The following is a 26,270-nucleotide window of genomic DNA, read 5'->3' as shown; positions in this document are numbered from 1 at the left end:
AGCCCCTTGTGACCTGCCGTTCAGCACTTGCCTGTTCCAGATGCCCCTTGTGTAGGGTGATGGAGGAAGCCCCCGGGCCAAGCTTGTCCATGGTCTCCAGCCTTGCTCCTGGCTGAGCACACCCCTAGTCTCTTGCTGGTTTGTGAGGATGCTGAGTCCTTCTTTTGACTGATGCACAGCTGGTAGCAATGCTCCCGCTTCCAAGCTGGAGTGACTCAGGTCCTCTGTTTTCCTTTGCGGATCTAACTAAAGGCTTGTCGATTCTGTTCATCTTTTCAAAGAACCTGGCTCTCTGTTCCATTACTCTCTGGTATGAATTTCCCATTTTCGTGTGTAGTGTGTGCATTTGCATACGTGTAGATACATGTGTGTAGAGGCCAAAGGTTGACGTCAGCAATCATCTTGGATTTTCTTCTGTGGTCTGGGGCATCAAACCAAGGGCCCTTTCCCAGGGTACACAGCACCCAGATCCTGCTTGTTCCTAAAGACTGATTTATTTTTGTGTGTATGAGGTTTTACCTACATGTGTTCCAGTGTTACATGTGTGCCTGGAGGCCAGAACAGGGCATCAGATTTTCTAGAAAATACATGTGATGGTGAGCCACCATGAGGAATCCAGTTCGTGTCCTCTACAAGACCAACCATCAAGCGCCCTGCCAGCCCCTCTTCCTACAAACCCTACACATTTCTGTGTTTGTGAACATGTGGTACACATGGTGACCTCACTTACAGAAGTTGGACTTTCCCCACCATGTTGGTCCCAGGGAGCAGAGTTGGGTTGTCAGGCTTAGTAATGGGTACTTTCACCTCCTGAGCCACCCTGCTGCCTTACAACCTACCACTTCTTTCTATCTCATTCACCTACCTACCTATCTTCCTTCCTTCTACCCATCCATCCATCCATCCATCCATCCATCCATCCATCCATCCATCCATCCATCTACCTACCTACCTATCGTATGTGTATGAGTGTTGGCTGCATGCTTTCCTGAGGAGCCAGAAAAGAGGCATATCCCCTGGAGCTGGAATTACAGGTGGTTGTGAGCTGCCTGATATGGGTACTGAGAAGCAAACCCAGGTCCTCTCCAAGAAGCCTGCCTCTGGGCTCTGCCCTCCACACCTCCCTGAGATTTCCGCATATGTGTGTGCTCTTAGCTGTAGAGCCCCCACCCCACTCCCCAATCTCCTATCTCTATAGAGACTGATCCCTGGAGCCACCGCCTGACACCAGCCATTCACAGGCCATCTCCTCATGAGAACACCCCAGGAGTGCTGAGAGGCTGTAGCACTGAGCACATCACTCCTTTAACTTGTCTGCTGCACATGAAGTGGGTGTGTGCTCCTTCAGCTGCCTCTTCTCTGCCTGCATGAAATCAACTGAGTCCTTACAAAAGAGTCAGAAAACCCTGAAAATAAGCAAGGAAATAAAAACAGTAAAACCACAGTGACCAGGCCGTAGTAGAAACGGGATTTTAATATAATATTCAAGTCTAGCATTTTCTATTTACAACAAATAAATATTGTCCCACCCCAATCAGTAAACTTTTTACGTTTTATACAAATGTTCAGTTGTCTTCCTCCTCCCCACAAACCTCCCACTGCGTGTCGTCTTGTACAGCCCGGATGCAGCGGTGGTCAATGGCACTTTCAGTGGACTGGGATTCAATACCAACCGGGCAGTTCACGAGAGGGCTTCTCTCTCTGATCCAAGGGAGGGCTTGGGCTCCTGGTGGGCGAGGCTCCCTCACTCTGTAGGCCCTGAAGGTGGAATCTTTGGTGCAGCCTGAGAAAGGCTAGAGTGTGGGAGGAAAGGCTAGGACCTCCATGAAAGTCCCAGGCCAGTGCCTGTGGGCACAAGGAGAGAATGCAGTCGGCAGCCCTGCTGGGTGTATGTGTGTCCTGGAGCATCCGGGAGCATGGGTGGCAGTGATCTGCACCTGGGGAGGTGTCAGCAAAGTGTGGTGGATAGTGTCCAGGGCAGGCAAGGTCCCATGCCCAGTTGGCAACACTCCTTGGCAAAAGTCAGCTAGTCCTCTGGTTTCAGAGAGCAGAAGGCACCGAAGGCGGCAAGTGGTCCCCAGAGGCCAGGTCAGCCTGTCAGTGGCAGGTGTCAATCCCGGCAGCAGGAGAGGTTCAGGGTGAAAGTGGAGTAGGGGGGTAGCCTGGACTGGCAGGTGGGCAGAGGTACCTGTGTGGCCAGGGCCACTCTAGTCTGTAAGTGCTTAGTCTCCAGCCAGTCAGCCCGTCCCAGGAGACGTCCTTAGAAGATGCCTTTGGCAATCCTGAGTCCCTTCTGCTTCATACGAGGGAGGGTGGAGCTGGCTCCATGCTTGACTTTAGCCCCCTTAGTGAAGGTCCGCTTCTTTAGGATGAAGTCATAGTTGGCGGTAGAGTTCATGGCATAGAACACATTGGCGTTTTCTGGAATCTTCAGCTCTGGTGGGAGAGGGACAGGGAGTGGTGCTTTATGCGGCTGAGATGCCCCCACCTCCTGAGAGCCTCCTCCCGGCCAGGCCACAGCAGGGCCTTGGGAGTCCTCCAATCCAGCTCCAACAAGGACCTCTCCTGCGACCCCAGTAGAGGTCAATGAGAGCCTAAGGAAGTCTCTCCACACCACCTTTACGGCTCTCTCTGCTGGCTAGGACTTCCAGCCAGAGCAGGTTTCCAGGAATCCACACTGCCTTCCATGATGCTCCACTGCTACTCACCAAGGCTCCAAGGACCAGCAGAGGGCAGAACCTTCCTCTGGGTTCCATTCCACTAGTCACCTCTGGCCTAGAATCTGTCCATCATTACCAAGCGGGACTTCCTGCTGACCCCGTGTCTGCCTCTAGTTCCTGAGCCTCTGTAGGCCTGCCTTCTGGAAGGAAGGGGCCCCCTCACCCTGTCCATATAACCAAAACAGTGGAGAAGCTGAGAGGAGGTTTGCAGTAGAACATCTAGGTATCTTGGGAGTTACTGCAGACAGCAGCAAATGGTGAGATGGGGGTGTTCAGCTCACTTCAGCAGTGTCTGTGGTGACAGACATGGGTGGCCTCTGTGGTGATGTCTCTCTCTAACATTAAGCTGCTGGCCACAGCCTCCTTTTGGGGAAAAGGACATAGGCACAGAGCCCCTGAAATTCTCCAAGATCCTTGAGAATGGCCTGATTTTTCTATTTATCTTTTTAATTACATTCATGCATCTATGGAGGCCCAAAGAGGGCATCACATCCTGTACAACTGGACTCATAGGAGGTTGTCAGCCAGCTGTGGAGAAGCTGAGAGGGGGGAACTGAACTCAGATCCTCTGCAAGAGCAGCACACACTTAGGGGATTATAAGTAACCATGTGGGTACTAGGTACTGACTCAGGACCTCTGGAAAAGCATCAAGTTCTAACTGCTGAGCCATCTGTCCAGCACACAGTAGTCTGTACACTGTAACCACTAGGCTGTCTGCCCAGCACACAGTACACTGTACACTGCACACTGTACACTGTAACCACTGAGCCGACTCCCCAGCCCAGGCTTGTGACTCCATCCTTCTTTCTAGAATGCTGACTCGTCTGTGCGCTTTTTTGCATCTCATGTGTGGATTTTTTTTTAAAGATGTATTTATTTGTATTTTGTGTGTGTTGGTGTTTAGCCTGCATGTATGGCTAGGAAGGTGCCAGATCTATGCAAATGAAGCTACAGTGATGAGCTGCCATGTAGGTGCTGGGAACTGAACCTGGGTACCCTGAAAGAGCAGCCAGCGCTCTGAACCGCTGAGCCATCCAGCCTCTCGTGTGTGGATTTTAAACTGAGCATTCTTCCTGAAGTACCTGCTTTCTTATTTTAACCAGGCAATGTCCTCTCTGACAGGCCCACGCATGAGCCTCTCTCCTCAACTCTTGTCTCTTATGGAGAGGCCCAGCAGCAGGCTCTGGGGAAGGGGCCGGTGCTGAGCCGCCCCTCAGCCCTGGCCTACAGTTGACTGACTTACTGTGATCCTCTGAGATGATCTGCACCAGCTCATAATCCTCCGGCTCGTCCTCATCTAGGTTGTGTTTGTCCATGGCTTTTCGGATGACAGTCGGAGCCTTATCCTGGCTGGTCACCTGAATTGGGATGGGGAGCAGGCTATCAGGACAGGGCACAGTGTCCTACAACAGCTTGCCACCAACTTCCACATGGTCTTGGGGAGCTATGTGCCCCTGAAGCAAGAGGAACCAATAATTTCCACTCGGATGATAAGGAGGAAGCAGCTGATGCTCACTGGCCTCCCATGCCCAGCCCTGCCCTAAGGCTGCGGTGGCAGGCAGCACAGGCTACTAGCTCAGAGGGTTCAGACATGGGGTCACCCAGGTGAACATGACTAAGCACCATTCCGGCTCCTGGCACTGAGGGGCACCAAGGGGCCGAGGCCCTACTGGGGTGGGTATGGTAGGGTACCTGACCCAGTGTAGCGGCCGTCTGCAGCTTAAGCCCTGGCAGGTGGGAAAGGCCCTCCGTGTACTGCCCATCCATAGTCTGAGTAGATCCCATCCCATTGGCTCCATGTTCAAACAACATCCACACCTTGGCACTACTGAGTCTGGCCATGGCTACCAGCCTGCTTTGGTCCCCGCCTTCCTGAGCTTGGACTACAACAAGCTCCTAAGCAGTCTGCCTCCATCTTGGTCAGCAGCCTATCCCCATGGACACACCCAGTCACCACTGGCTTCTGTTTCAACCCCCAAGAGAAAGTCAAGGGCCTTACAGGTCAACGGGTCCTGAATGACTCTCCCCTAATCCCTGTCCTGTTGCCTTGGGACTGATGCCCTACAGGCTGGCCCATTTCCTGGGGTGGGTGGGCATAGTGCTCCTGTCCCTCCTCATGGGCCAGAGTGCTGACCCAGGTCTCCAGGTATTTCTCTCTATTCTTTTTTAAGATAGTTTAAGATGATTCAAATACCGACAACAGGCAGGTATCTGTGCACGTCTGCCGTCTAGCCAAGTCAGGCCCCACAGGCACATGGGCTGCAGCTCACTCACCAGGATGCTCTTGTACATGTTGCCGTTGTCCACATCCAGGCTGACCCTGATGATGCAGCAGTCGCCCACCTGCTGGTTGTAGAGAGGCAGTGAGGAGCTGTAGCTGCAGACCCCTGAGACGGAGCGCTTGTGGGTGCGCGTGGTAGACACGGGCGTGGTGGAGGCTGACGAAGAGGAGGTGCTGCTGGAGGCGGAGCTGATGCCAGAGGTCTCTGGGGACGACTGGGAGGCTGACTCCCAGAACTGTGGGCGACAGCAGTGTCAACAGCAGCCTGAACCACGAAGGGCCCTGAAGGCCAGCAGCCAGCTTTGGGGACTTCTGGGCCCCTTGTTGGACAAAGTGAGGATGGGTAGAGGAGGGAGCATGGGTGGTCACCTTCTTTTCCTGGCCATCAGGAGACTCTGGGACGAAGCTCATGTTGATCTCCTCCACATCAGAGCTGGAAGAGCCAGCTGAGTGCACACTGAGCGCGTCGGTGATGTCCCCGCTGCCGAGGTAAGGGCTGCACCGAAGCTGGTCACAGGACTTGGAGTGGGCACTGCTACTGGTGCTGAGCTCCGTGCTGGGAGCCTGGCGGCTACAGGAAACACTTGGCTTACTCTCAGGGTCTTCCCAGGGGTGCCAACCTTGACTGCGCTCAGTTCTGTTTCCCTGGATATCTGAGGGGCCATCCCATCTCATAGAGGTGAAAACTGAGGCCCAGATCGCTGACTCAGCTCACTCTGTGAAGGGCTGATGGGTGTTAGGATTAGGCCCCAGCACTTACTCGCTCCAGCGCTTGACAATGGCTGTGCTTTTCTTGCTCCTCAGGGTGTTGCTGGCCGACTCAGACGGGGGCTCCAGCTCACACGACAGGGTGTAGCTAAGGTAGACATGGCTGTGAGGCTACCAGGAGCCAAGCTGGGGCTCCCAATCGGGGTAGCCCCCAAGCTGGAGCCTGGATACGCAGCTGTCACCAGGCAACAGTGATGACATCATGTCCCTCCCCCACAACCCCCACCCCACCCCCACGGCCAGCATCCTCACCTCTCAGCCTCACTGAGTCGCTCCATAGCTCGGAACCATGTTCCAAAGTGTTCTTCCGGAGCAATGCTGTAGTTGTTGCAGGCTGACTGTAGCAACTTGATCTGGGCAATGACTTCGAACTCCTGGATCAAAAGACAATAGGGTGGTGAAGCTTCTGTGTCTTTACCGCCGCCTTACACCCACTCACGCGTCTCCCTCTTTTTACACAGGAGGCTGTCCCGGATGTCATCACCCCAAGACCCTTTTCTATGGAATAGCCTCTGAAGAGTGTACCAACTATCACCATAGAGCAACACAAGGACGCACATGCCTTGCCCAGCCCACGACCTCCCCCGCCCCCTGAAGCTGGCAGCTCCTCACCTTCCTTCTCTTTTCAAAGTTGATCAGTCTCCCCTAGAAGACAGAAAGCCAATGTCCGTAAGAAAACAGGCACCTTCGAGCACTGCCTACCTTCTGCACTACCACAGACACCCACTAGGGGGCAGGAAGTACCCACGCCTGGCTCTAGGCAATAGCAAGGGGAAAACCCTAAGGGCAGAGGTTGTAGACATTTTTGTCCAACCCACTCTGAGTTCGAGGGCCCTGCCTGGCCCACATGCTGTCTGTCCAGCCCACTCTGAGTTCCAGGGCCCTGGCTGGCCCACATGCTGTCTGTCCAGCCCACTCTGAGTTCGAAGGCCCTGCCTGGCCCACATGCTGTCTGACCTTGGAGTGGCAAGCTTCACTCTCTTGCCCATGCATGTCTAGTTTGGCCAACCCTCATTTCTGCTGTCAGAACTCTGTAGTCTCCAAGGGGGCAACCTCCAAGATCTCTTGAGAACCAGAGCTCAGGGGGCTCTGTCCTCCTTGCCCTTCAGACCCCACCACAGGCCCAGGTACACTCACATAGAGATAGTCCTTCATGGCAGTGTCCAGCATCACCAGGTCAGTGAGGAATGTGCCCAGGTAGGGAACGGTGCCCTGGATGACTCCCTGGGGCATCAGTCAGGTGGGAAAGAAGCGAGGCCTGGTCAGGGCCTCTCCACGGCTCACCCGACCCCAGCCAGGCCCACCAGGGCTCTCCACTTAGAGCAGCTCAAGAACCTTTGCTGCTTCCAGCCCAGGGTCCCCTGCTGCCCCCAGCCCAGGCTGCAGACATCTATGGTCCCTGCTCATACCCTTCCCAAAGAGCTCTGCCACGCCCTGACTCTGATGTCCCCAAAGATCTAGCAGGTCACCTTGCCACAGGAGGTAAGGGCCAACCAAGGGAGCCCTTCCTCTCCCAACCTCTGGGCGGGCCACTCACTGTCTCCTTCTGCCGCCTCTGGGCTCTCCTAGGGTTCATCTCCAGTGTGGCAAACTTGGAGGTTCCTTCCTGCCAGGGTTGAATGTGAAGTCAATAACATTTTCTTCTTCTCCCAAGCCCAACCTATGCTGCGATCCTGGGCCTGGCTGGGCCAATGTGTCTGTTTCCACATTTGATATTTCTAGATCAGTGTCCTGTTTTAACACTCACTGGGTGGGGGAGGGAGGGCCTGGGCCTGGCCTTTGTGCACCTCACCTTCAAAGTTCCCGGGGACAGGAGGGCTTAATTTCTGGCCCCTAGTGCCATCTTGACTGGCTCCCTGCAGCAGTGAGGGGTATGCAGCCCGGTGACCTCCTGCACACCCCTCATTTCCCTTAGACCCATTGTGTCCTGCGAGCTCAGCATCCTCCATTTGCCAGACAAGAAAACAGAAGCCTGCACACTGGCAGCACCTGGCATGGAACCCCACAGGGACCCAAAGGACTGCAGGCTACTGACTCTGAGTCCTGTTCTCCGGCCACATGAAGCATGGTAGGACGGTCTCTAACTGAGCTGTCATATGGGAGAGGGAGAAGGCGGGGCCTGAGACCAAAGCTTCCCAGTTCCACAGGTCCCATAGCAGATGCTTTGTTCTCTAAGGATCTTGGCCTGCATAGCCAGAGCAGGGCCCACTGATAACGCTCTTCTTATGTGGTAGCTTCTAGGGTGAGGTCATCAGCCCCCACCCAGCTAAGCTGCCGGGACACCCTATGGCCTCAAGGGATGAAGCAGTCAGTCCACCACCGTTCCTCATGCTGGTCAGCAGTTGCTGCTTCAGGGCAGCGGGGAGAGCCACCTATACAAGCATAGCTGCACCCTGGGACTAGATGTTTGGAATGGAGGATGACACCCATCCCAGGTAGCCTCTCACTGGGACAAGCCTGGCCCCACAGATAGAACAGGCTGGCTCAGGGAAGTAGCACCCTCTTCCATCTGCCATCAGTCTGCCAGTGGCTAAGCCACAGCAGGAAGCTGTAGACCTGCTAATCTGGCTGTCTCATCTTCCTGCAGCAGGCTGGCTGGCTGTCCCTACTACATCAGATTACCAGAGGCCTACTGTTCCACCAAATGCCTGCCACCTGTCCAAGAACAAAGTCATCCCCTCCTCCTGTCTGGTCTTGACAGGACTGGAAGTTGGCCAAAAGCTTTCAGTGAGGAGATGAAACCCTGCCATCTCCTGCCCCCTCCCCCCTCCTCCCCTGTCCCCTTCCTCCAACACCCTGTCTGCCACCTCACCTTGATGAGCAGCTCTCTGCTCAGGGAGTAGTTGTTCTCATCAGAGAAGATCTCCGACAGTTTCTGGAACACTCGAAAGCTGTCCCTGAAGGAGGCACAGAGCGAAGGCGGCTGTAGGGAAGGCTGTGCACTGGGGCAAGCACCGTGGGGAACCCGTTTTCCTTTACAACAAAGCTTCCGCGCTGCTGGAGAAGAACCCTAAATATGGTTCCATGGAAGCCTACCAGAGCAGGCAAAACCGTTTTGCTCTCAGCTGGGTAGTTCTGTGCTGTGTGCAAGCACGAGATACTTACCTGGCTCTAATCAGGGTGAGCACACTGAGCTGTGCCGACCAGTGAGCCTACCCTTCTCTTGGTCTCTGCTGTTGGGCCTCACTAAAGGTAGAGCCAGCCTGGGATACAGTAGGGTTGGGGATGGGGAGACCTACCTGGAGACCTCTTCCCACGTCTTCTTTAGGCGGTGGATGGCATTGCTCTGTAGAGCAGAGAGGATGGCGTAGAGGGAGGAGAAATTCTTGAGCGCTCTGCACTCCTGGGGACAAGGAGTCTGTGAGTGGAGCCCATGGATGAGCCCTTCCTGATGCCAGGAAGCTCCCAGAGGGCATGCCAGGGACACATGTTCACACAGCGACTCAAGTGTACAGTGCCTGGAGCGAGTATACACCTGGCTGTGTGGCCCTGAGGTCTATGAAGAAAAAGAAGAGGCCCTCCTGTAGCTTACCCTGGCCACCTCGATCCAGTGTTCCACCACCCGGGCCCTGTCCGGAGCCTTCATACTCTGGTCCCCAAGGCAGGTAGTAATGACACAGTTGGCCACGTTGTTGAACTGGGCGACAGTGGCGCGGATGGTAGGCGCGAGGTGCTCCTTGCCCTTCTTGTCCCGTTGGGACCAGATGGAGCCCAGGCAGTGGTAGGGCACGACTTTCTTGAATAGTTCCTAGGGAGGGGGTCAGTGTCACAGCCCCGCACAGCCCAAAGGCCCAAGCTGCAGCATGTAAGAGTGAGGATGTGGCTGAGCCTGTGGGACCCTCACCCCTTCACCTGACTTCTGAGGGTACCCAGTGCAAGGCAAACCAGGTAAAGTGAAGGGAGAGGAAACACACACATAGCAGTGGCCCTGCCTGCTCACCTCTGAGAGCATCTGCTGCCCCTCGCTAGCAGGCACGCCTGCTGCTATAGGCCCACCTGAGTCTCAGTCTCCAGTGCACAGTGAGCACTTCATAAATGCTGAGGTTAGACGGGCTTCAGGGTGGAGTGGAGGAGGGGGACCCAGGCGCACCTTGGCGAGCACTCCTCCATCTCTCAGAGGACACACACACACACACACACACACACACACACTCTCTCTCTCTCTCTCTCTCTCTTTCTCCCCTCCCCCCTTTCCATGTCTACCACGGGGGTGGGAAATCAATGCCTTGGGTTAAGTAGTATGCTCTAATCACACGTTTGTTAACTGTGAAGCTAGGACTTGCCCTGGGACAAAGGCTCTGAACCAGAAAACAGGTCTAGACAGCGGAGGATAAAAGGAAGCCTGCCTTGCCCCGGCCCCAAGCCACTCACTGCATCCATCAGAGTAAACTGTTCAGCCACCAAGTCAGGAGGGAACAGCAGAAGGTGAGGCTTCTCGGTTAGTCCATTCTCCGTGGCTTCAGGCAGAGACCAGGAAGGCTCTAAGGCAGGAGTGGGCACAGGAGCTGACTCCAGTTCCAGGCTCTGTGAGACGGCGGGCTCCAGCTCTGGAGCCAGTGCTAGGGATGGCTCAGGCTCTTGAGGTGGCTCTGGAACTGGTTCTAGCTCAGGAGCTGGTGCCACCACTGGGCTGGAGGCCAGCACTGGCACTGGGGCCGCAGCGGGCTCTCGTACTGGAGTTGATGTCACCACTTGGCTGGGCGTCAGCAGCAGTGCAGGTTCTAGCTGTGAAGCTGGCTTCAGAGACAGCACTGGAGCTGGGGACAGGGCTGCAGGAGATAAGATGCCCACTATGGCTGCCTTGTCCAGAGCATTTCAAGACCGAGAATCACCGACTGCCAGAGAACAAGCCCCCATCCCAACAACAAGATGGTATCCCAGACTCTGGTGTACTACCTACTGGGCCCCAGGCTTGCTCTTGCTCCTGGCTCGGTGGCTGGAGCCTCTCTGTGGTAGAAACTTTTACTGACCCTCCTAGCAGGCTCTGTGTGGCTACCCCTGGTTCCTCACCCTCAGACTCAGCCTCACTGGGCTCCAGGTCCTCCAGCTGGGCCAGGAGAAGGTGAGCGCGGCGCTCCAGATCTGAGCCAGGCATGTTGAGCTGTACATAAGCCACCAGCTGCTTGAGGCAGGGAAAGTCCGGAGGTTGACAGAAATCCTCTGAGTATTGGTCCAGCCAGGTGCCCAGGATGGAGGAGATGGCACTGGGGACACGCAACAGAGTCAGAGGCATGGTCTCTCCTCGTACCCTCCCACAGCATCCTGGTGTGCCTCCACCCACAAGTCCCCTTTGGCTGTCCAAGTAACTAGACAGAGGCTACAGAGGGTCCTACAGGAGGCAGCAAAGGCTCATCAATGGGATGGTGGCTCACCCGGTTCCCACTCCTGCCCAACTCTACTGGAATGGAGATGCCCAAAGGGCCTGCCATTCAACCAGTGGCAAGGGTTACCTCAGTACCTATTCTTTGTAAGCCAGGTATGGGTTGCATTTTCCTGAGGGACTCAGGGACCAGCTAAATGCCCATTCTTAAGGAGTGAGGCTGCACGTCTATTGAGACAGGCTATGCTAGGGAAGGATTTTCACAGTGACTGGTTCTGAATCAATCAATCAATCTCTCTCTCTCTTTCACACACACACACACACACACACACACACACACACACACACACACACACACCCCTCCTCTTCCATCTGACACAGGGGTAGCCTTAGACCTTAGCCCAGCATCAGGAACCACATGTGTGGGCCTATAGTTTGCTCGACCCTTGTTCCCTAAACCTCCCCTCTGGACGTAAAGCCTACTTACTTTTTGAGTTGGTCCTGCGGTCCGCCGTCCTCACTGGAGTAGGGGAGGATGCAGCCATATCTAGAGGAGGCCGTGAGGGCGTCACATCTACCGTACCTGCTTATGATGTCTAGTGTTACTGGTCAACTCCCTGATGGGAATGGGGCCCAGGGAGGCAGGGACTCAGCTCCTGTCACAGAGTTAGGTGCTTGGCAACATGGCTACGCACAGCAGATTGCTTTAGAAACCGAGGCACTTCAGCAGACCTGAGGTCTCTCAGTCGATTACCACAGGGCCGTCCTTGCTCTGTGTTCTAGGTTGAGGTCCCCTCCTTTCTATGTAGGGAACCCACTTAACCTGAGGCTGAGGAGAGGAAGGCCCTGGCAGCCCACCCTGACAGGAGCCTGAAAGGAGGCTTATCCCCAAGCTGGGCTCCCCCAAGGTGCGGCCGGCAGGAAGGGTGTCCTGGGTCTGGCGGCAGTGCTCACCTTTTGAACAGCAGGTCTAGCACCTGCTGGGTGGTAGTGAAGGCTCTGTAGGTGCACAGGAAGACAGTGACGTAGGAAAGGTCACTGCCCTGGAAGGCAGGCACCAGGTGTTCCACCAGCTTCTCCAGAGTACCAGCCTTCACCGTGCGCACCTTGCAGGTCTCATAGAGGTTCAGAGCCGACTCGTTCTCACACTGCGGGGACAGGAGAAGAGCGAGGTCAGTAGCAGGGTCATGTTCTCAGGGACGCTGGAGGCTGGAGCTCGGGTCACCTCCTGGACACCCTCAGCAGAATGTGGCCCAAACTGGGACAGAGGGTCTCTCTCTGGTTTTAAAGTCTTGGATTTTCAAGCAGAGTTTGAAGTGTTGAGCCCTTCAGGGCGGTTTCTTAGGTGAGTGACAGCATTCTCTAACATACTCTGTGGGAGGGGGATGTTTCCAAACTGAACAGTCCATCCTAGAGGTGGAAAGACAGGCTTACTCCGGGGGCGGGGGTGGGGTGGTGGTGGACCCAGAATGTTCCCTGAGCAAGTTCAATGACCACAGGAAAGAATCATGCTGGATGCAACAGTGGTGAAGCATGGCCGTGTGGCGGCATCAGCGCTGTCTTCTGGAATGTTATGTGGCTGAGTCGGTCAGGCTCAGCTTCTTAGCTCAAGGGACCCACAAGACTTGTTCTGAGACAGCAAGTTGCAGAGAAGTGTATACATGTTGAAGAATTTTGTCAACTTGATACATCTGACAAAATTAGAGTCATCTGAGAAGAGACCCCCCGCCCCCAACTGAGAGATGCCTCCTTAAGCCTGCTGTGGACAAGACTGCTGGGAGAGGGTCCAGCCCTTGTGGGTGGGGCCGTCCCTGGGCTGGTGAGCCTGGGTTCGTGAGACAGCAGGCTGAACAAGCAATGGGAGCAAACCAGTCAGGAGCTCCCGCCCCTCCATGGCCTCTGCATCAGCTCCTGCCTCCAGGCTCCAGCTCTCCCCTCCTGACTTCCTTCAGTGATGGATGAGGATGCCAAAATGTGAGCCAAATGAACCCTTTCCTCCCCAGCTTGCTTTTGGTCATGGTGTTTCTTTATAGCAATAGTAATCCTGGTGAGATGGCTCAGTGGATAAGAGCACCCGACTGCTCTTCCGAAAGTCCGAAGTTCAAATCCCAGCAACCACATGGCTCACAACCATATGTAACAAAATCTGATGCTCTCTTCTGGAGTGTCTGAAGAAAGCTACAGTGTACTTACATATAATAAACAAATAAGTGGAAAAAAAAGAGTTTAAAATAAAAATAAAAAAAAAAAGTAATCCTAAGACAGACCGCTTACAAAGCCTAAACTTCCATTCAATGAGGGCAAAGGGCAGTCCTGCTGTGAGAGGATTTCTGACACTAGGAGGAAGAGGACAGGGGAGGGGAGGAGTGACATGTGAGGACAGCTTTTAAACCGAGCAAAATATTTGAATATGCATGGCCTTATGGGCAATGAGAAGCAAAGCCAATGGCTTCTCTTCTCACCTGTGGGTAGGGATGTCAGCAGGATCTTTGTGCATGGGCTGGGGAAGGGAGGGAGGCTCAGCCCAGAGTCGCAAGAGGGACTGGGGCCCTCAAACAGAAAACTCTGGAAAGGAGTCTGGCAGGGTCACCCTCCTGGTCTCCTCTCCACACTTACCCCTAGCCAGCGCTGGCCCTTAGTGGCTCCTTGGTGTAGCTGGACCTTGCGCAGGGAGATGGAGTAGATGACCCCGTTGATCAGCTCCTCCCCAATCTCCTGCGTGGAGCTCTGGAAAGACAAGGCCCAAGAGCCAGGCCAGGCCATCAGGGGTCTGCTATAGGGGCATGGCACAGACAGGTGGCTTCTGGACTTCCAGGGCGAAGAAAATGGAGAGCCAGGACTCCCCTTCCCACCTGGCTCCTCACGACCTTAAGGTCAACATCTCAGGAACCTGCTCCTACTTAGTACTGGACAGCCCAACACAGTCTACCTGGACAGTACTGTTATTCAGCCATTTCAGAGACGGGTAAGTGGAGGCTGAGGCAGCCAAACTGTCTGGTGTATATGACAGATCCCCTATGCCAAGGCCCTAGCATGGTCACAGGTGGCACTGGCCTCAGAACCCAAGGCCAGGGTCACCCACACTCTTCTTTCATTGTCCCATCTGAGGTTCCAGGCTGACCAGGCAGCAGCAGGCAGCTCTTTCTAGCCCAGTGCTGGAGTCGGCACCATGGCTCTAGGGCAGGTGCAGACGCTGACCACATCTGAGGCCACTTCCTTCCCCTTCTGCTCATTCATGCTGCTGAGACTTCTTGGGTAACATGGGGGTTCCCAGCTGGCTGTTCTTCCTCATGTGAGTGAGTGGGGTACTGCAACAGTGCTGGGGATCCACAGAACCCCAAATCATGAGGCCTATATGGAGAAGGGGGTCATGTGACTGCTTCTCAGAGCCTAAAGCAGAAATGAAACATTCACTTCCTTGCACCTCAGGCTCTCTCTACTCCTGCCCTCTGGAGAAGGGATAGAGGGGACCTGATTCCTGGAAGTCAGTGGGTAACAAGAAGGCTCATGACCCTAAGCAATCCTGGCCTGGACCCTGTGGGAGTGTCATGTGTTCCTCAGCGCAGGGAACTTCCCTTCAGACACTAGTGGCACTGTCATCAGCTAACCCCTGACCCAAATCTAGAAAGTCTTTCAGCAAAGATAAAGGAGACCATGGCTCTGGAACACCCACTGTGTCGGCTCAGCGTTCTTAAAAGTCAGGGCTGGCAGAGTCTTCCTTCCCTGAGGAGCCTGGCCGTACCCAGCATCAGCAGCAGAGTCAGGGTCACACATGAGGCTCCTGCCATACAACACTGGGGTTCAGCCTGGGGACCCTAGTACAGTGCTACTTTGTAACAGGTTTTTATCGATGCCCATTAGACAGAAATGTGCCCTGGCCAGGCACACCCGCGGCCATAGCTGGATGCGAGCAGCAGTGGCCATCCCTGAGCAGGGCTCAAATGCAAGGCTTTGCTTGGCCTGGGCTTCCGCTGACAGCCCAGCAGCTGGCCTGGGCCCTGTGGGAGTGTCATGTGATCCCTGTACCCTTCCCCCAACCGAGGGGGGGCCATTCTGCCAGCTGGATGGGGGTGGGGGTGCAGACAGGCTCTGAGAGCCATACATGTCTTCCTCTGGGGAGCCGACACCCTGTTGCACAGATGGGAACTGTTCCAGCCATGAGGAGCTAAGCCCATACACTCTGCTTCCTTCAAACAATCACAGCAGAATGAATCAGACCACCTCACAATACTGAGTGTGGGCCCCTTTGCACCAGATACCCAGAGAAGACAGAGATACCCCAGGCCTGGTTAGAAAGCAACAGAGAAGAGCTTCCCTCCCCAGTCTAAGGAGCTATCCTCAGGTCCCTCTGAGGTTGGAAGGGCAGGGACCATGTAACCTGAGGCTACCTTGAGCTACCTTTCTAGTAGGCAGCCCATGTAGGAAGTGTCATATTCAAGCAGTCCAGGGAGAGGAGGGGGTAAGCTGGCCTGGTAAACAGCTGAAACAGCAAAGATGTCTGCCAGCCTGCCTGCCTAGGGCAGGCATCCAGGAGGCCTCTGAGCTCCAAGAAAGGAATGCCACATGGTTGGCTGTGTCCTTAGAGAGGATCATCTCCTCCCAACACCGCCCCCCCCCCCCAGGCCCTCAAATGTGCAAGGCCCCCAGGGACCTAGGATGAAGCTGGCTGTTGTCGCTTGAGGGTGAAAGTGTCCCTGGGAGTCCTGGGAGTAAGCCGTCCCCACAATCACAGTCTCTTCAGAGCTCCCAGAATGAGGTGTGTCACCTGATCAAAGTTCTCAGGGTGGCAGGCCAGCAGGATGTATGTCCCCAGCTAAAAGAAAGAGAGCTGCAGGCCAAGCCCAGAACAGCAAGGGGCTCAATAAGGATGGGGATGCCAGGCCTGTGTCATATCTCCCTAGAGAGCACTGGGTGGTGGTGGTGGCCGGGCCTGGCAGACACTGCTGCTTCTGCTTTGGAAGGCCTTGGCAGATGTGGTAGAGTTCAAGCATGAGATCACAGTTTCTCTCTATGTGTGCAGAGGCCGGGTGATTCTAACCTCACCACACCTACCTGTACCACAGTCACCAGGGTACCCCAGGGCTCTAGCAGGTCCCTTGCAGATCCCCTACAGCTCTGGACACACAGAGTCCACAGGACCAGACCCAGGTACTGTATCTCAGGAGGAGTCTCACTCCCCAGCTTAGCTCAGCAAGCTGGCCATGGGCTGAGAGAACAGCAGTAGCAGCTAACAGGTGGCACGGTGTGGGCTGCAGCTGACTAAGGATGGCAGACAACACCTGGGACAGCACAGGAACTGGTGATGTACGAGAGTCGCACCTGCCTGAGGACCACCTGGACTACTGGATCCAGATGGCAGCTCACTCAGAGTCCTACCCCATGCTTGGAAAGGAGCTTCCAGAACAGGGAGGGGCAGTCCAGATTCGAGTGAGCCATCTCAGGCTCTTGTCATGGAGGGAGAGCACCTTCCAGTTTTACAGGTGGAAACAAAGCCCAGGGGAGGGTTGAGGTGAGAATCCATGATTTCTCACGCCCAGGCCATGAGCTCCAAAGGAGTGGGTAAAATGTAAACATCAAGCATTAGAACCCTGTCTCAGCCCCGGCACTGGGTGGACAGCCTCGATGCTGTGCCTCTGTGGCAGCCCTCAGTGATCAGAGGAAGCTTCAGCTAGGGACTGCACAAGGAGCCTGGTTGCCATGGCAGCAGGAGAGCACCAAGACCAAAGAAAAGTCTTGGGCCTGTGCAGAGCTCCCACCGAGTCAGATTCAGGTCCCAGGAACCCTCCCTGTCAGCCTGAGTCCTGCTAATGGCCAAGTTAGCATTTCAGGAAAGAAAACTAGACTCAAGTGTGGGAGGGGGCACGCCCCAGTCCTCACAGGGTATAAAGCAGACCCAGCTGACGGCAGACTCACGCCAGCCCATGACCATGCCATCCAGCTAACACGGGCACTTCCTGCCCCTGAGCTTCTGTATATTTAGTGCATGTAATTTAGTGTGGTGCCTGGTGGATGAAGGGACACCAGGTAGACAGGTAGAGCTAGGAAATAGCAGCCAGGACAAGGATTTCACCCCTGGCCTGTAAGGACACACCCATGGTACACAGATGCAGGGGAGAGGCTGAAGACTGAAATGACTTCCTCGGGCTACATAGCAGATGGAAGGTGGCCAGGCTGGTGGCGTCACACAGGTGCCTCTGAGCAGAGGCTTAAGGACGAGTCCTGGGGAATGGATCCTGCAAGCCTGGCTCCTCTGCTGGCTGTCAGTCTCACGTGGCCAACTCCACAACTCCTTTTTGTTTGTTTGTTTTGGTTTTGGTTTTCAAGACAGGGTTTCTCAACTCACTCCATAGACCAGGCTGGCCTCAAACTCAGAGATTCGCCTGCCTCTGCTTCCTGAGATTAAAGGCGTACACCACCACTGCCTGGCAACATGTCCATTTTACAGATGAAGAAACTGGTGCTCAGAGGGGCTAGCCTTCCACAGAGCTCAAGCTCTTTGCCTATTGGGTTCAAAAGGACAGATGGGGCCTGCAGGTGTGACCTGTAGGACAACAGCTGCAGGAAAAGGTATCAAAAGGAGGGGAGCATGCCAACAGAACAGCCATGGCCCAGCAGTTCTGGTCCCTGTGTCCTGCTCAAGTGAGCAGCCCCCGGGCTGTCATTTCTCTGGGGAACTGAGTTTGCTTGGAGCCCCAGCTCCTGTTTTAGGAAGCAATTCATCTCAATCGCTCTCTCTCACTGGGCTGGGCTGGCTCACTCCTCTGTGGTATATACCTGATAACACAGCATTTGTGAGGGTATCAGAAGTCCGGGTCAGGGCAGGTGCTAAACTGTGAGACCCTTCAGAGTGAAGCTGAAGCCCCTCCAGATGCTTCCTCGGTCAGAGCCAGCAAGAGATCTATCCAGAGTCTTGAAAACTGTCTGACAGGAGGTCCCTGTTCCTGTCCTGCTAGCAATCTGGTTCCTCCTGCTCCAGAGCTGCCTAGAGGCTCCTAGGAAATGGGCCAGCATCCTCTCTCTCTCTCTCTCTCTCTCTCTCTCTCTCTCTCTCTCTCTCTCTCTCTCTCTCTCTCTCTCTCTCTCCAGCCATCTGGCCCTCCTCATCCTCAGCTACTGTGCTTCTGAGGAAAGCAACTGTAAGTAGGAGGAGACCCTGGGGGCGTGGCTTTGATGGCAAGTCTCCTCACCAACACAACAGGCTCTAAAGTTCTTGAAGGCTGCCCTTTTAGAGTCAGCCAGGAAGTATCTCTAGAACATTATCTTGTGCGAGCGAGCGTGCGCGTGTACACACACACACACACACACACACACACACACACACACGCACACACGTACACGCACGCACGCACGAGCGCGCGCGTGCACACACACACACTATGTACCTATATCTCTGAGTTTTCAGGGTCAAGGGAACAAAAGAACCCTGGGGTAAACTACGAGCTGCACACAGTGTGATCAAGAAAGCAGACGGCTCGGAGGAAGAAACCTGGCCTCACTGTGTCCAACCCACACAGCCTTCAGGCGACACAGGCAAGCAGCCAGGATAAGACGCCTGCCTGCCTGGCCTCGGCCTCTGCAGTTGACCAGCTTGTTGAGTGCAACCTAATTAGTTGTTTCATTTGTTAAATGGGCTATTAATAGCCCTGAACCCCTCAAAGGACAAAATGCATGCAAATTATTTAGCCTAGGCTCTTCCACCAAGCCCCAGCGGCTGTTAGCTTTTATGTTAAGCCCCTGGTTACAGTTCCCAAGGTCTCAAAATCTGAGGTACTCTCACCTTCTCCTGGACTCTAAGCCTCCCCATCACTCACCCGACAAAGGCTTTTTTGCAGTGCTTGGGTCAAGCTCTATCCACGACCTTTGCGGGCTTCTACTGCTCACTAGCCATCTCTGCTGGGTCCTGCTTCTAGATCTTATATGTACCAGACACCCTACCCCCAACCCCAGGGAACACTGTGCTGAAGTCCTGTCTGCGACCCTTTCTGACAATGTATTTATTTAGGTCAGGGACTTCACCTCTCTGGCCTCCAGCCTCTTAGCAGATGGCACTGGCATCTGAGCTGGAGGTCTGTGTGAGCCGGGAGGAACACGGTATTGGTGCCTGCTGCCTGTGAATGCTACAGATTCACAGTCACTCTCGCCAGGATGAAGCTGAAGCAAGCCTGTGGCAGGAGCATAAACCTCGTGACCTCTATAAAGCAGACTGGGGCAGGTCAAGCTAGGTCGGTGGTGGCTTGACTTAGAACTGAGAGAGTAGGCAGATGCCCAGATGTGTGAGGACATCTGGCAACCCCAGGCTGATGGAAACAAATGACAGAAGACGAAAGGCAAAGACAGAGAGTGCAGGGACCTTAATTGGATTGATTTCATTTCTGGACCTGGGTCTGCTACCAGGAAACCAGACTCAGGATGGGGATGGGAGGGAATTATTGGCAAAACAGACAGGGATTTCCCTGCCCCCTCCCCCAGGCGAATGCTAAATGGTCATTGTGTTCAGTTTCCGGCTGTGGCCTCCTCTCCTGCCAGGACCCTGGCTTTCCTGACCCAGCCAGAAGCTTCCCTCTGATTTCTAAACGGTGACCAGGCTGCATGACAACACAGAGGCCTGGAGAGAGGGCAGCAGAGGAGGCACAGATAGCAGCAACCCATGCAGGAACAGAACCTTTCAACAGCCCTGCCACAAAGGGTCCTTAGGGATGTAGCCAGACAGAGTCAGAGAGAAGCTTGACACCCCCCTCCAGGAGTGATCAGGCTAGGCCCTTCCAGCACACAAAGCCGGAGACTCTGCCAGACATAATGAAAGCCAGATGAGTGCAGGGCTGGTGGTGGGCCGCCCACCACCAAGCTCCCCGGAGTCCCTCCCCAGCCGCCTCCAGGATGAGACCACTGGGTGAATGAGCAGCCTGGCTTGGGACACCTGCCAAGCACAAGAGGCCTCCTAGGCCTGGGGGCCCCATGACCAGAAGTTCCCGAGTATGCTTTGTCTGAGCCTTCTCTAGGCAGAGCAGGATGCAGGGCTGCCTTGGGATTCCACTACCCCTGGGGCATGGTGGCAGGTGTACACTAAGGTGAAAGGAAGAGGGCACTGCTGGGTGTCCCTGCCCAGGACACTAGAAACAAGCTCCTACCCACATTCACTATTCCCACCACCCACACATAAGGGCATGGTCTCTGAATCTTCCAGCCCATCCCACTCCCTTCCTGCCACTGCCTCCTCTGAACAGCCTCGATGTTCCCGGGTCATTAGACCTATGTCTGACTCAGTGATGGGTATTCAAAGGCCCCTGAGGTCCCACTCACCTCTGGGGAGTTTAGGGCTGTGCCACCACAACCACTTGCTGGCCCACTATATTGTGGCCTCCTCGTGTCACGCGCCCCATTGACAAGGGTTTGAAATGAGGATAGGCCCTCGTGGTTGGAGCATTCACACACCACAGGCGTGTAAATAGTGACAGCATGGAGGGGCTTAAAGGTTTGACTGACTGCAGTAATTGGGGTTGTCACACCTGTGATGAGTGGGAGCAGGTACTGGGATGAATTGAGGGGGCACGGGAATTCAGCTCTGATTCCCCACCTACTGCTGAGGGTGTGCTGGAAGCTGTAATGCCCAACTGGCTGCCCCAGGGCTGATACAGCAGGGGGACTTCTGAGGAAGGAACCCCCCAGCCACACACAATGCTGCAAAGGACGTTGGGCTCACCCACCTCCAGGCGCGGCAGATCAGGGTCGAGCTGCGTGAAGCTGTGCAGCACCACTGGGCAGCTGTCGGGGACGCCCACCTCCAGGCGCACGGCGTCCCACACGCTGCGGCTGCGCCGGGAACCGGGAAACAACGGCTCGGTGCCCCCTATGGGCCCGGCCGCCTCAGCCCACATGCGCTGCACCATGGACGACTCACGGTGGCGCGGGTGGCCGGCGGGCCGCGAGACCCGGGGCAGCGCGGGGCGCAGGGCCGGCGCGGCTCCGCGCTGCCTGCGCTCTGCGCCAGAGGCCGGGCCTCGCTGATGTCAGCTGGGGGCGTGGGCTGCTGGGGGAGTGGTTTCAGAGGGGGCGTGGGCCTCCTCTAGTTGGCAGGCCTGGTGGACAGCGCTTGCATACACAGTCTATGTATTGTGTGGGCGGCCCGTGATGCTGTTTTGCTGAAATCAGATCCACTTCCCGGGAATTCCAGTTACAACACCCCCTAGCTCTGTAGCCTCAGTTTCTTCACCTGGAAAGTATGGGTAATGAAAATGACTTCCTCCAAGAGTGTGACTGGGAGGATGTCAATGAGGTCACTGACTATGTGCTCATATATTAGAGTATGGGGAAGGGTGACCCTGAGGATTGATTGGGCTCAGTGTCCACAGGGCGTTGGCATCCAGTCCAAGCTCCATTGGGAGAGGGATGCTTCCAGCCTCAGCTCCAGTCACCACAGTCATGCACAAACTAGACAAACCTACTATGCAAAAGCAATGCTGGTTACCACTAGGTGAGGTGGCGTACTTTTAAAGGCTTGTTTATTTTATTGTATGTGTACTGTTATTTGCCATGCATGTGTGTACATTGCAGACATGGTAGACGCTGATGCCTGAGGGGAACAAACTGTGAATGCTGGGCCATCTCTCCCGCCACAAGGCCTAAATTTTCTTTGAAATTTTTAATTGTCAGAAAGTATTTTTATGAACAGGCTCCAGTGAATATGATTTAAGAAAAAGATAGGCAGATTTGGCTAGGTGTGGAGATCCCCTAAGGCTGCTCAGAAGCCCGGGCTCTGCCCTATCTCCAGGAAGTCCAGGCGTGTGGGGGTATATCACAGGAAGGCAGTGGCTCCCACACATTCTGTAGGCTTTTCCCCAGCCCCATTCCTGGGCCAAGGACCCGGCAGCAGCTCAGCTTTGTTTCCTGACCCTGCTGCTCTCTCCTATTCTGGCTTTCTTTTTCTAAGGGCCACTTCTCTCTGATACTTAGTCCCCAGGCGTCAACCCTGCGGGCAGGCCGTCGGCAGGCAGGCTGCCTCCAGACACACTAATTGCAGGGATGGACGGTGGCAGAGGTGAGGTTCCATCATCTACTCTGCTTTTCTGGTTGCTGTCCACCTGTTTTATCAAGTTCCTTTCCTGTCTCGCTCTGCATTTCCCTCCTGGGAAGTCTGTTCATGGATATCACATGCACAGACACAGAAACACAGACACACATATGTGTAGGCAGATACACAGAGACATAAAGCCACACAGACAGACAGACAGACAGACAGACAAGCTCCTCACTCCCATAGGCCAACAGCTCAAGCCTTTTTACTCTGACCCCCTTTCACCAATATAAGTGTCCCCATGTTCCTGCCTGCTGCCCTAGACCCCACAGGGCTCACACCCTCAGCATCCCCAGCACCAGCTGTGACTTTTTAGACACTTCCCAGAAAGCAGAGCCCTCCCCAAGGCCTCCTAAGCATTCCCTCATGATTAGCCCCCAGCCTACAGGGAATATCCTTTATCAAGAGCAGGCCCATCAAAAGAGAGGGGATAAGGACAGCATATGTGGGATAGTGAAGAACGTCTTGCAACCCACACCTAAATCTAACCATCACTTGGGGAACAACAGGAGTCAGAAGGATAGCCTCCACACACCACCAGCCTGCAACCTATGGAAATCCAGCCTATAGGACAGACAGACAAACAGGTTTTGCTTTGCTAACAAATATATGGGGGTGTGGAGGTACACAGAAAGAAGAGATACCAGCCAGTATGTGGGTTTGTGAACCTGATATGAACAAACTGACTGTTGAGTAGCAAGGCGATGCACTCTAGGATACCCAGCAGGATCCTGAAATAAGAGGAACAGTGAACCACAATGGTCAGAGCAATGACCCAGGCAGCCAGGTTGCTCCCTAAGCAAGCACTGTTTGAGTATAGCGGGCAAAGGGATGACTTCACGTGGGAGGCGTGGCGAGGGGAGAAAAGGCTTGATTTCATTATGTTGCTCAGAACAGCAAGAGATCTGATTCTAGAATTTTCCATTTAATATTTTTGGAGCAGGGTCAACCTTAGGTAGCTGAAGACTACCACAAATTGATGGCACGGATGCTGCTGCTCCTCCTCTTCCTCTTCCTTTTTTGTTTTTGAGGCAGGGTTTCTCTGCATAGCCCTAGCTGTCCCGGAACTTGGAGATCCGCCTGCCTTGCCTCTGAGTGCTGGGATTAAAGGTGTGTGCCACCATGCCTGGCTGGACACGGACATCTGGACTTGGACGTTGTTTCTTAGCTGCCACTATGGTGTGGTTACTGTTGAGAGTTATATGGCAGGGTGGGAATTTAGTTCAGTGATGGAGAGCTTGCCCAGCAAGTGTGGGGCCCTGGGCTCCATCCTCAGCATCAAGGGGGAAAAAAAAGGGGGCGTTCTATGGCTGTGCCTGGGATTTTCAGATGAACTGATGTTATTAAAGCCATATTATGCCATATTCCCTACCTTGAGTCTATTTGGGATCTCTCCATAATAAAAGTTAAAAGAACAAAGGGGCTTGGCTGAAGACTCACCCTCTGAGACCCCTGGTGGGAGGTAGTGACCCTGGGCTAGATCTGAGCCATTTCCTATGTGCTTTACTCAGCCCAGTCACTGACAGGATCCTGAGAACAAAGCAGCCTCAGGCAGTGGGTGCCCAGGGAACTGAGTCCTGATGTTCACATATTCTTAATGGAGGCTGGGGACAGCCCTGGTGACCAGGAGTGAGACCTGGGCTGTCACACAGCATGCTCACCTCTGCAAGAAAAGGTTACAAGGAACTGGTCTCTCTCCTCTTCCTCATCCCAGCCCTCCTGGGAACGCAGCTGGCCCTCACTGGGAGGCACAACAAACCCCTCAGGAACAATGCTGACTTTACACAGTTGGACGATGTTCCTCAGAGAGCAAGGCTCTGAGCTGACAGGCAAAGACTAGAGGGAAGCCAAGAGCGCCTCACACATGTATTTTGTTTGGACTGCAAAGTGTTTTTAAATGTTTGAGCCAACAGTAAAAGGTCAGGTGATTTCACATAAAAATCCAAAATTCAGGCGTCTCCTGTAACTCTGCGTGACCTGACCACACCAGCTGTGTTCCTGAATAAGACTAGAGGCTGGGTGGGAGCTGAGCGGCTCGGCACCTGTGGGCTCTAACTACCCCTGGACACCATTCCCTGATGCTCAGACAAATGAGCCCCACAACTGTCTAGGTCCCTGGAGTCTGGCTTCCTGTCTTCTGAATCTTCCTCTGACTAGGATGAAAATGCGTCCGTCCTCACACCACTTCAGTGAGTGCATTGCTAGTCCTTTCATGCTGCCAAGGTTGCCCCTGCCATGGTTCTCAGGGGCCTAGTTCCATGTCTGCTGGGTAGCAGACAGCCAGAGCCAGACCTGGACACCAGGCAATGTCAGGACAACCACAGAAATGAGCCAACACTTTCTTCACACCCAGGCTGGGCCACAGCCAGTGAGGACAGCAGCCGGGGGGACCCTGGTAGAAATCCTTTTTGTCTCTTGTCTAGGCACAATGGCCAACACCTGCAACCCCGGCACTGGGGAGGCTAAGGCAGGAAGATTATCAACTTGGAATCAGCCTAGGCCTCAGAGCAAGACCCTGCTTCAAAACAACAGACGACTTCTCACCCCCGGATGGCAGGTAAAGGCCTGCCCGCATGGCGGGAGGACACTGCTAAGGTGTGGCCCAGCCCAGCTCCTCTGTCATTTCCCGACTAGGGCATCATCATTCCTGGCCTGCCTGGGTTCTGGGGTGGCCCTGTGTGGGCGTGTGAGCACACACCTTGGCGGGAGATGACGCACCTGGGCCTGAGTGACCCAGCTCAACCCTGTGCCCTGCAGTCAGTCTCAGGAGCCTCTCCACACAATGGAGGAGAGAACCGAAAATAGCAACTCCCCCAGGAGGTCATACTGGGTGGAGGGATGTGACATGATTACCCCAAATCTCTGACCTCACATAGAGTTGCTGTCCAAGGAAAACTGGAACAAAAGCAGCCTGAAGCTCAGTAGATCCGGAACCCAACTAAGTTCCAAGCAAGCTGTCTCCTGACCACCACCCATGTACTGTGGCACACATGCCCACATACATCACACATACATGCATACACAATAATAAATAAGAGGGGCTGGAGTGATAGCTCAACTGTTAAAAGCACTCACTGCCCTGGCAGAGGACCTAAGTTCAGTTCCCTGCATCCACAGCTAGCTCTAACTCCAGCCACAGGGGATCTGACACCCCTGACGTTTCTGATATCGAATAGCTATACCCACATGCAGACGCACGCATCTAAATATAATTAAAAATAACAAAAAAGTTGTCTGTGTATACATGCACACTAAATGACTATCACACACACACACACGCCCCACAACATCAAGCCTGGGGCAATGGAGATGGCCCCTGTAAGGACACATGATTCTTGATTAGCCTCTCTGGCTTCAGCCTCAGGGAATTCATGCTCTGGATTGTTACACTCTGTCCCACCAGCGAAACTCCACGCTGGCAGCCTACTGAATGCCCCCTGCCCCATCACAAGATACCCACTTTGGACCTACCCACACTGACAACCCTGGGGACCACTAATGCTCCAGGTGTCACATGAAGTACACAGGGGCAGAGAAGAAAGACAGTGAGGACACAAACACATAGAAACGGAAATGGAGACTCAGAGCTGAACCCAGACTGAAAACTGAAGAGAGGAGATGGAAGGGGGAGGCCGGGGGTGTGGTGGTGGGAGAATAGACAAGCTGTGGCCTGTGTGAGCTGATCAGAGCAGTCAAGGGAGCCACTGAGCACGTGCAGTAGCTCCATGTGTCCCACAGTCTCATCGGTCCCTAAGCCTAGAGGCAGTGACATTTGTCCCCCAGCACACCCCAGAAAGGCCCTGGCATCAGGCTCCCATTCCCTTCCTTCCCCGAGAGCGGTCAGCAGGCTGCCAGCCTGGCCCTCCTCTTATACTCAGCCAAGTGCCAGGTAGAAAGCGTCCTGAGGCTCTGGAACCCGGCTTTGAGCCCTACTCCCTGCTCCATGTCTTCAGAGCCCCAGGCGCAAATCAGAGCTCAATATCTCTCCCAGAAAGAAGAAGACACTAAGAAAACAACGAGGACCACATACCAGCTATCGCTCTGAGTCAAGTGTAATCCAAGAAGCACCATCCGACATTAGCTGTGAGCTGCTGTGACGGCCCACAGGC

General features: G+C 54.5%; 1 protein-coding gene across 12 annotated transcripts in view; it reads right to left on the bottom strand.

The window, feature by feature from the left end:
• Positions 1 to 1,445: 1,445 nt before the first annotated feature.
• Ralgds (ral guanine nucleotide dissociation stimulator) overlaps positions 1,446 to 26,270 on the bottom strand; it is a 39,994-nt gene continuing 15,169 nt past the window's right edge. The window contains exons 1-18 of one of the 12 annotated variants that reach the window (NM_001145835.1): positions 20,795 to 21,064; positions 13,707 to 13,817; positions 12,045 to 12,238; positions 11,578 to 11,673; positions 10,781 to 10,974; positions 10,142 to 10,539; positions 9,303 to 9,518; positions 9,010 to 9,113; positions 8,583 to 8,667; positions 7,308 to 7,376; positions 6,908 to 6,994; positions 6,383 to 6,415; positions 6,023 to 6,144; positions 5,763 to 5,858; positions 5,372 to 5,573; positions 4,996 to 5,238; positions 3,965 to 4,079; positions 1,446 to 2,436 (exon numbers count right to left, since the gene is read on the bottom strand). In NM_001145835.1, the coding sequence (NP_001139307.1) occupies positions 2,261 to 2,436; positions 3,965 to 4,079; positions 4,996 to 5,238; positions 5,372 to 5,573; positions 5,763 to 5,858; positions 6,023 to 6,144; positions 6,383 to 6,415; positions 6,908 to 6,994; positions 7,308 to 7,376; positions 8,583 to 8,667; positions 9,010 to 9,113; positions 9,303 to 9,518; positions 10,142 to 10,539; positions 10,781 to 10,974; positions 11,578 to 11,673; positions 12,045 to 12,238; positions 13,707 to 13,817; positions 20,795 to 20,977 (2,724 nt within the window). In that variant the 5' untranslated portion in view covers positions 20,978 to 21,064 and the 3' untranslated portion in view covers positions 1,446 to 2,260. Of the gene's footprint in view, positions 2,437 to 3,964; positions 4,080 to 4,995; positions 5,239 to 5,371; positions 5,574 to 5,762; positions 5,859 to 6,022; positions 6,145 to 6,382; positions 6,416 to 6,907; positions 6,995 to 7,307; positions 7,377 to 8,582; positions 8,668 to 9,009; positions 9,114 to 9,302; positions 9,519 to 10,141; positions 10,540 to 10,780; positions 10,975 to 11,577; positions 11,747 to 12,044; positions 12,239 to 13,706; positions 13,818 to 20,794; positions 21,098 to 26,270 lie in introns of those variants that run through there. The other 11 variants (NM_001145836.1, XM_006497797.4, XM_030248854.1 and 8 more) reach the window with 11 other exon arrangements.

Source organism: Mus musculus, chromosome 2 (genome assembly GCF_000001635.26).
Source record: "Mus musculus strain C57BL/6J chromosome 2, GRCm38.p6 C57BL/6J".
In the NCBI taxonomy this organism is placed as follows: Eukaryota; Metazoa; Chordata; class Mammalia; order Rodentia; family Muridae; genus Mus; species Mus musculus.
The sequence above is the reverse complement of the archived record's forward strand: the minus strand, read 5'-3'. Positions and strand labels throughout refer to the sequence as shown.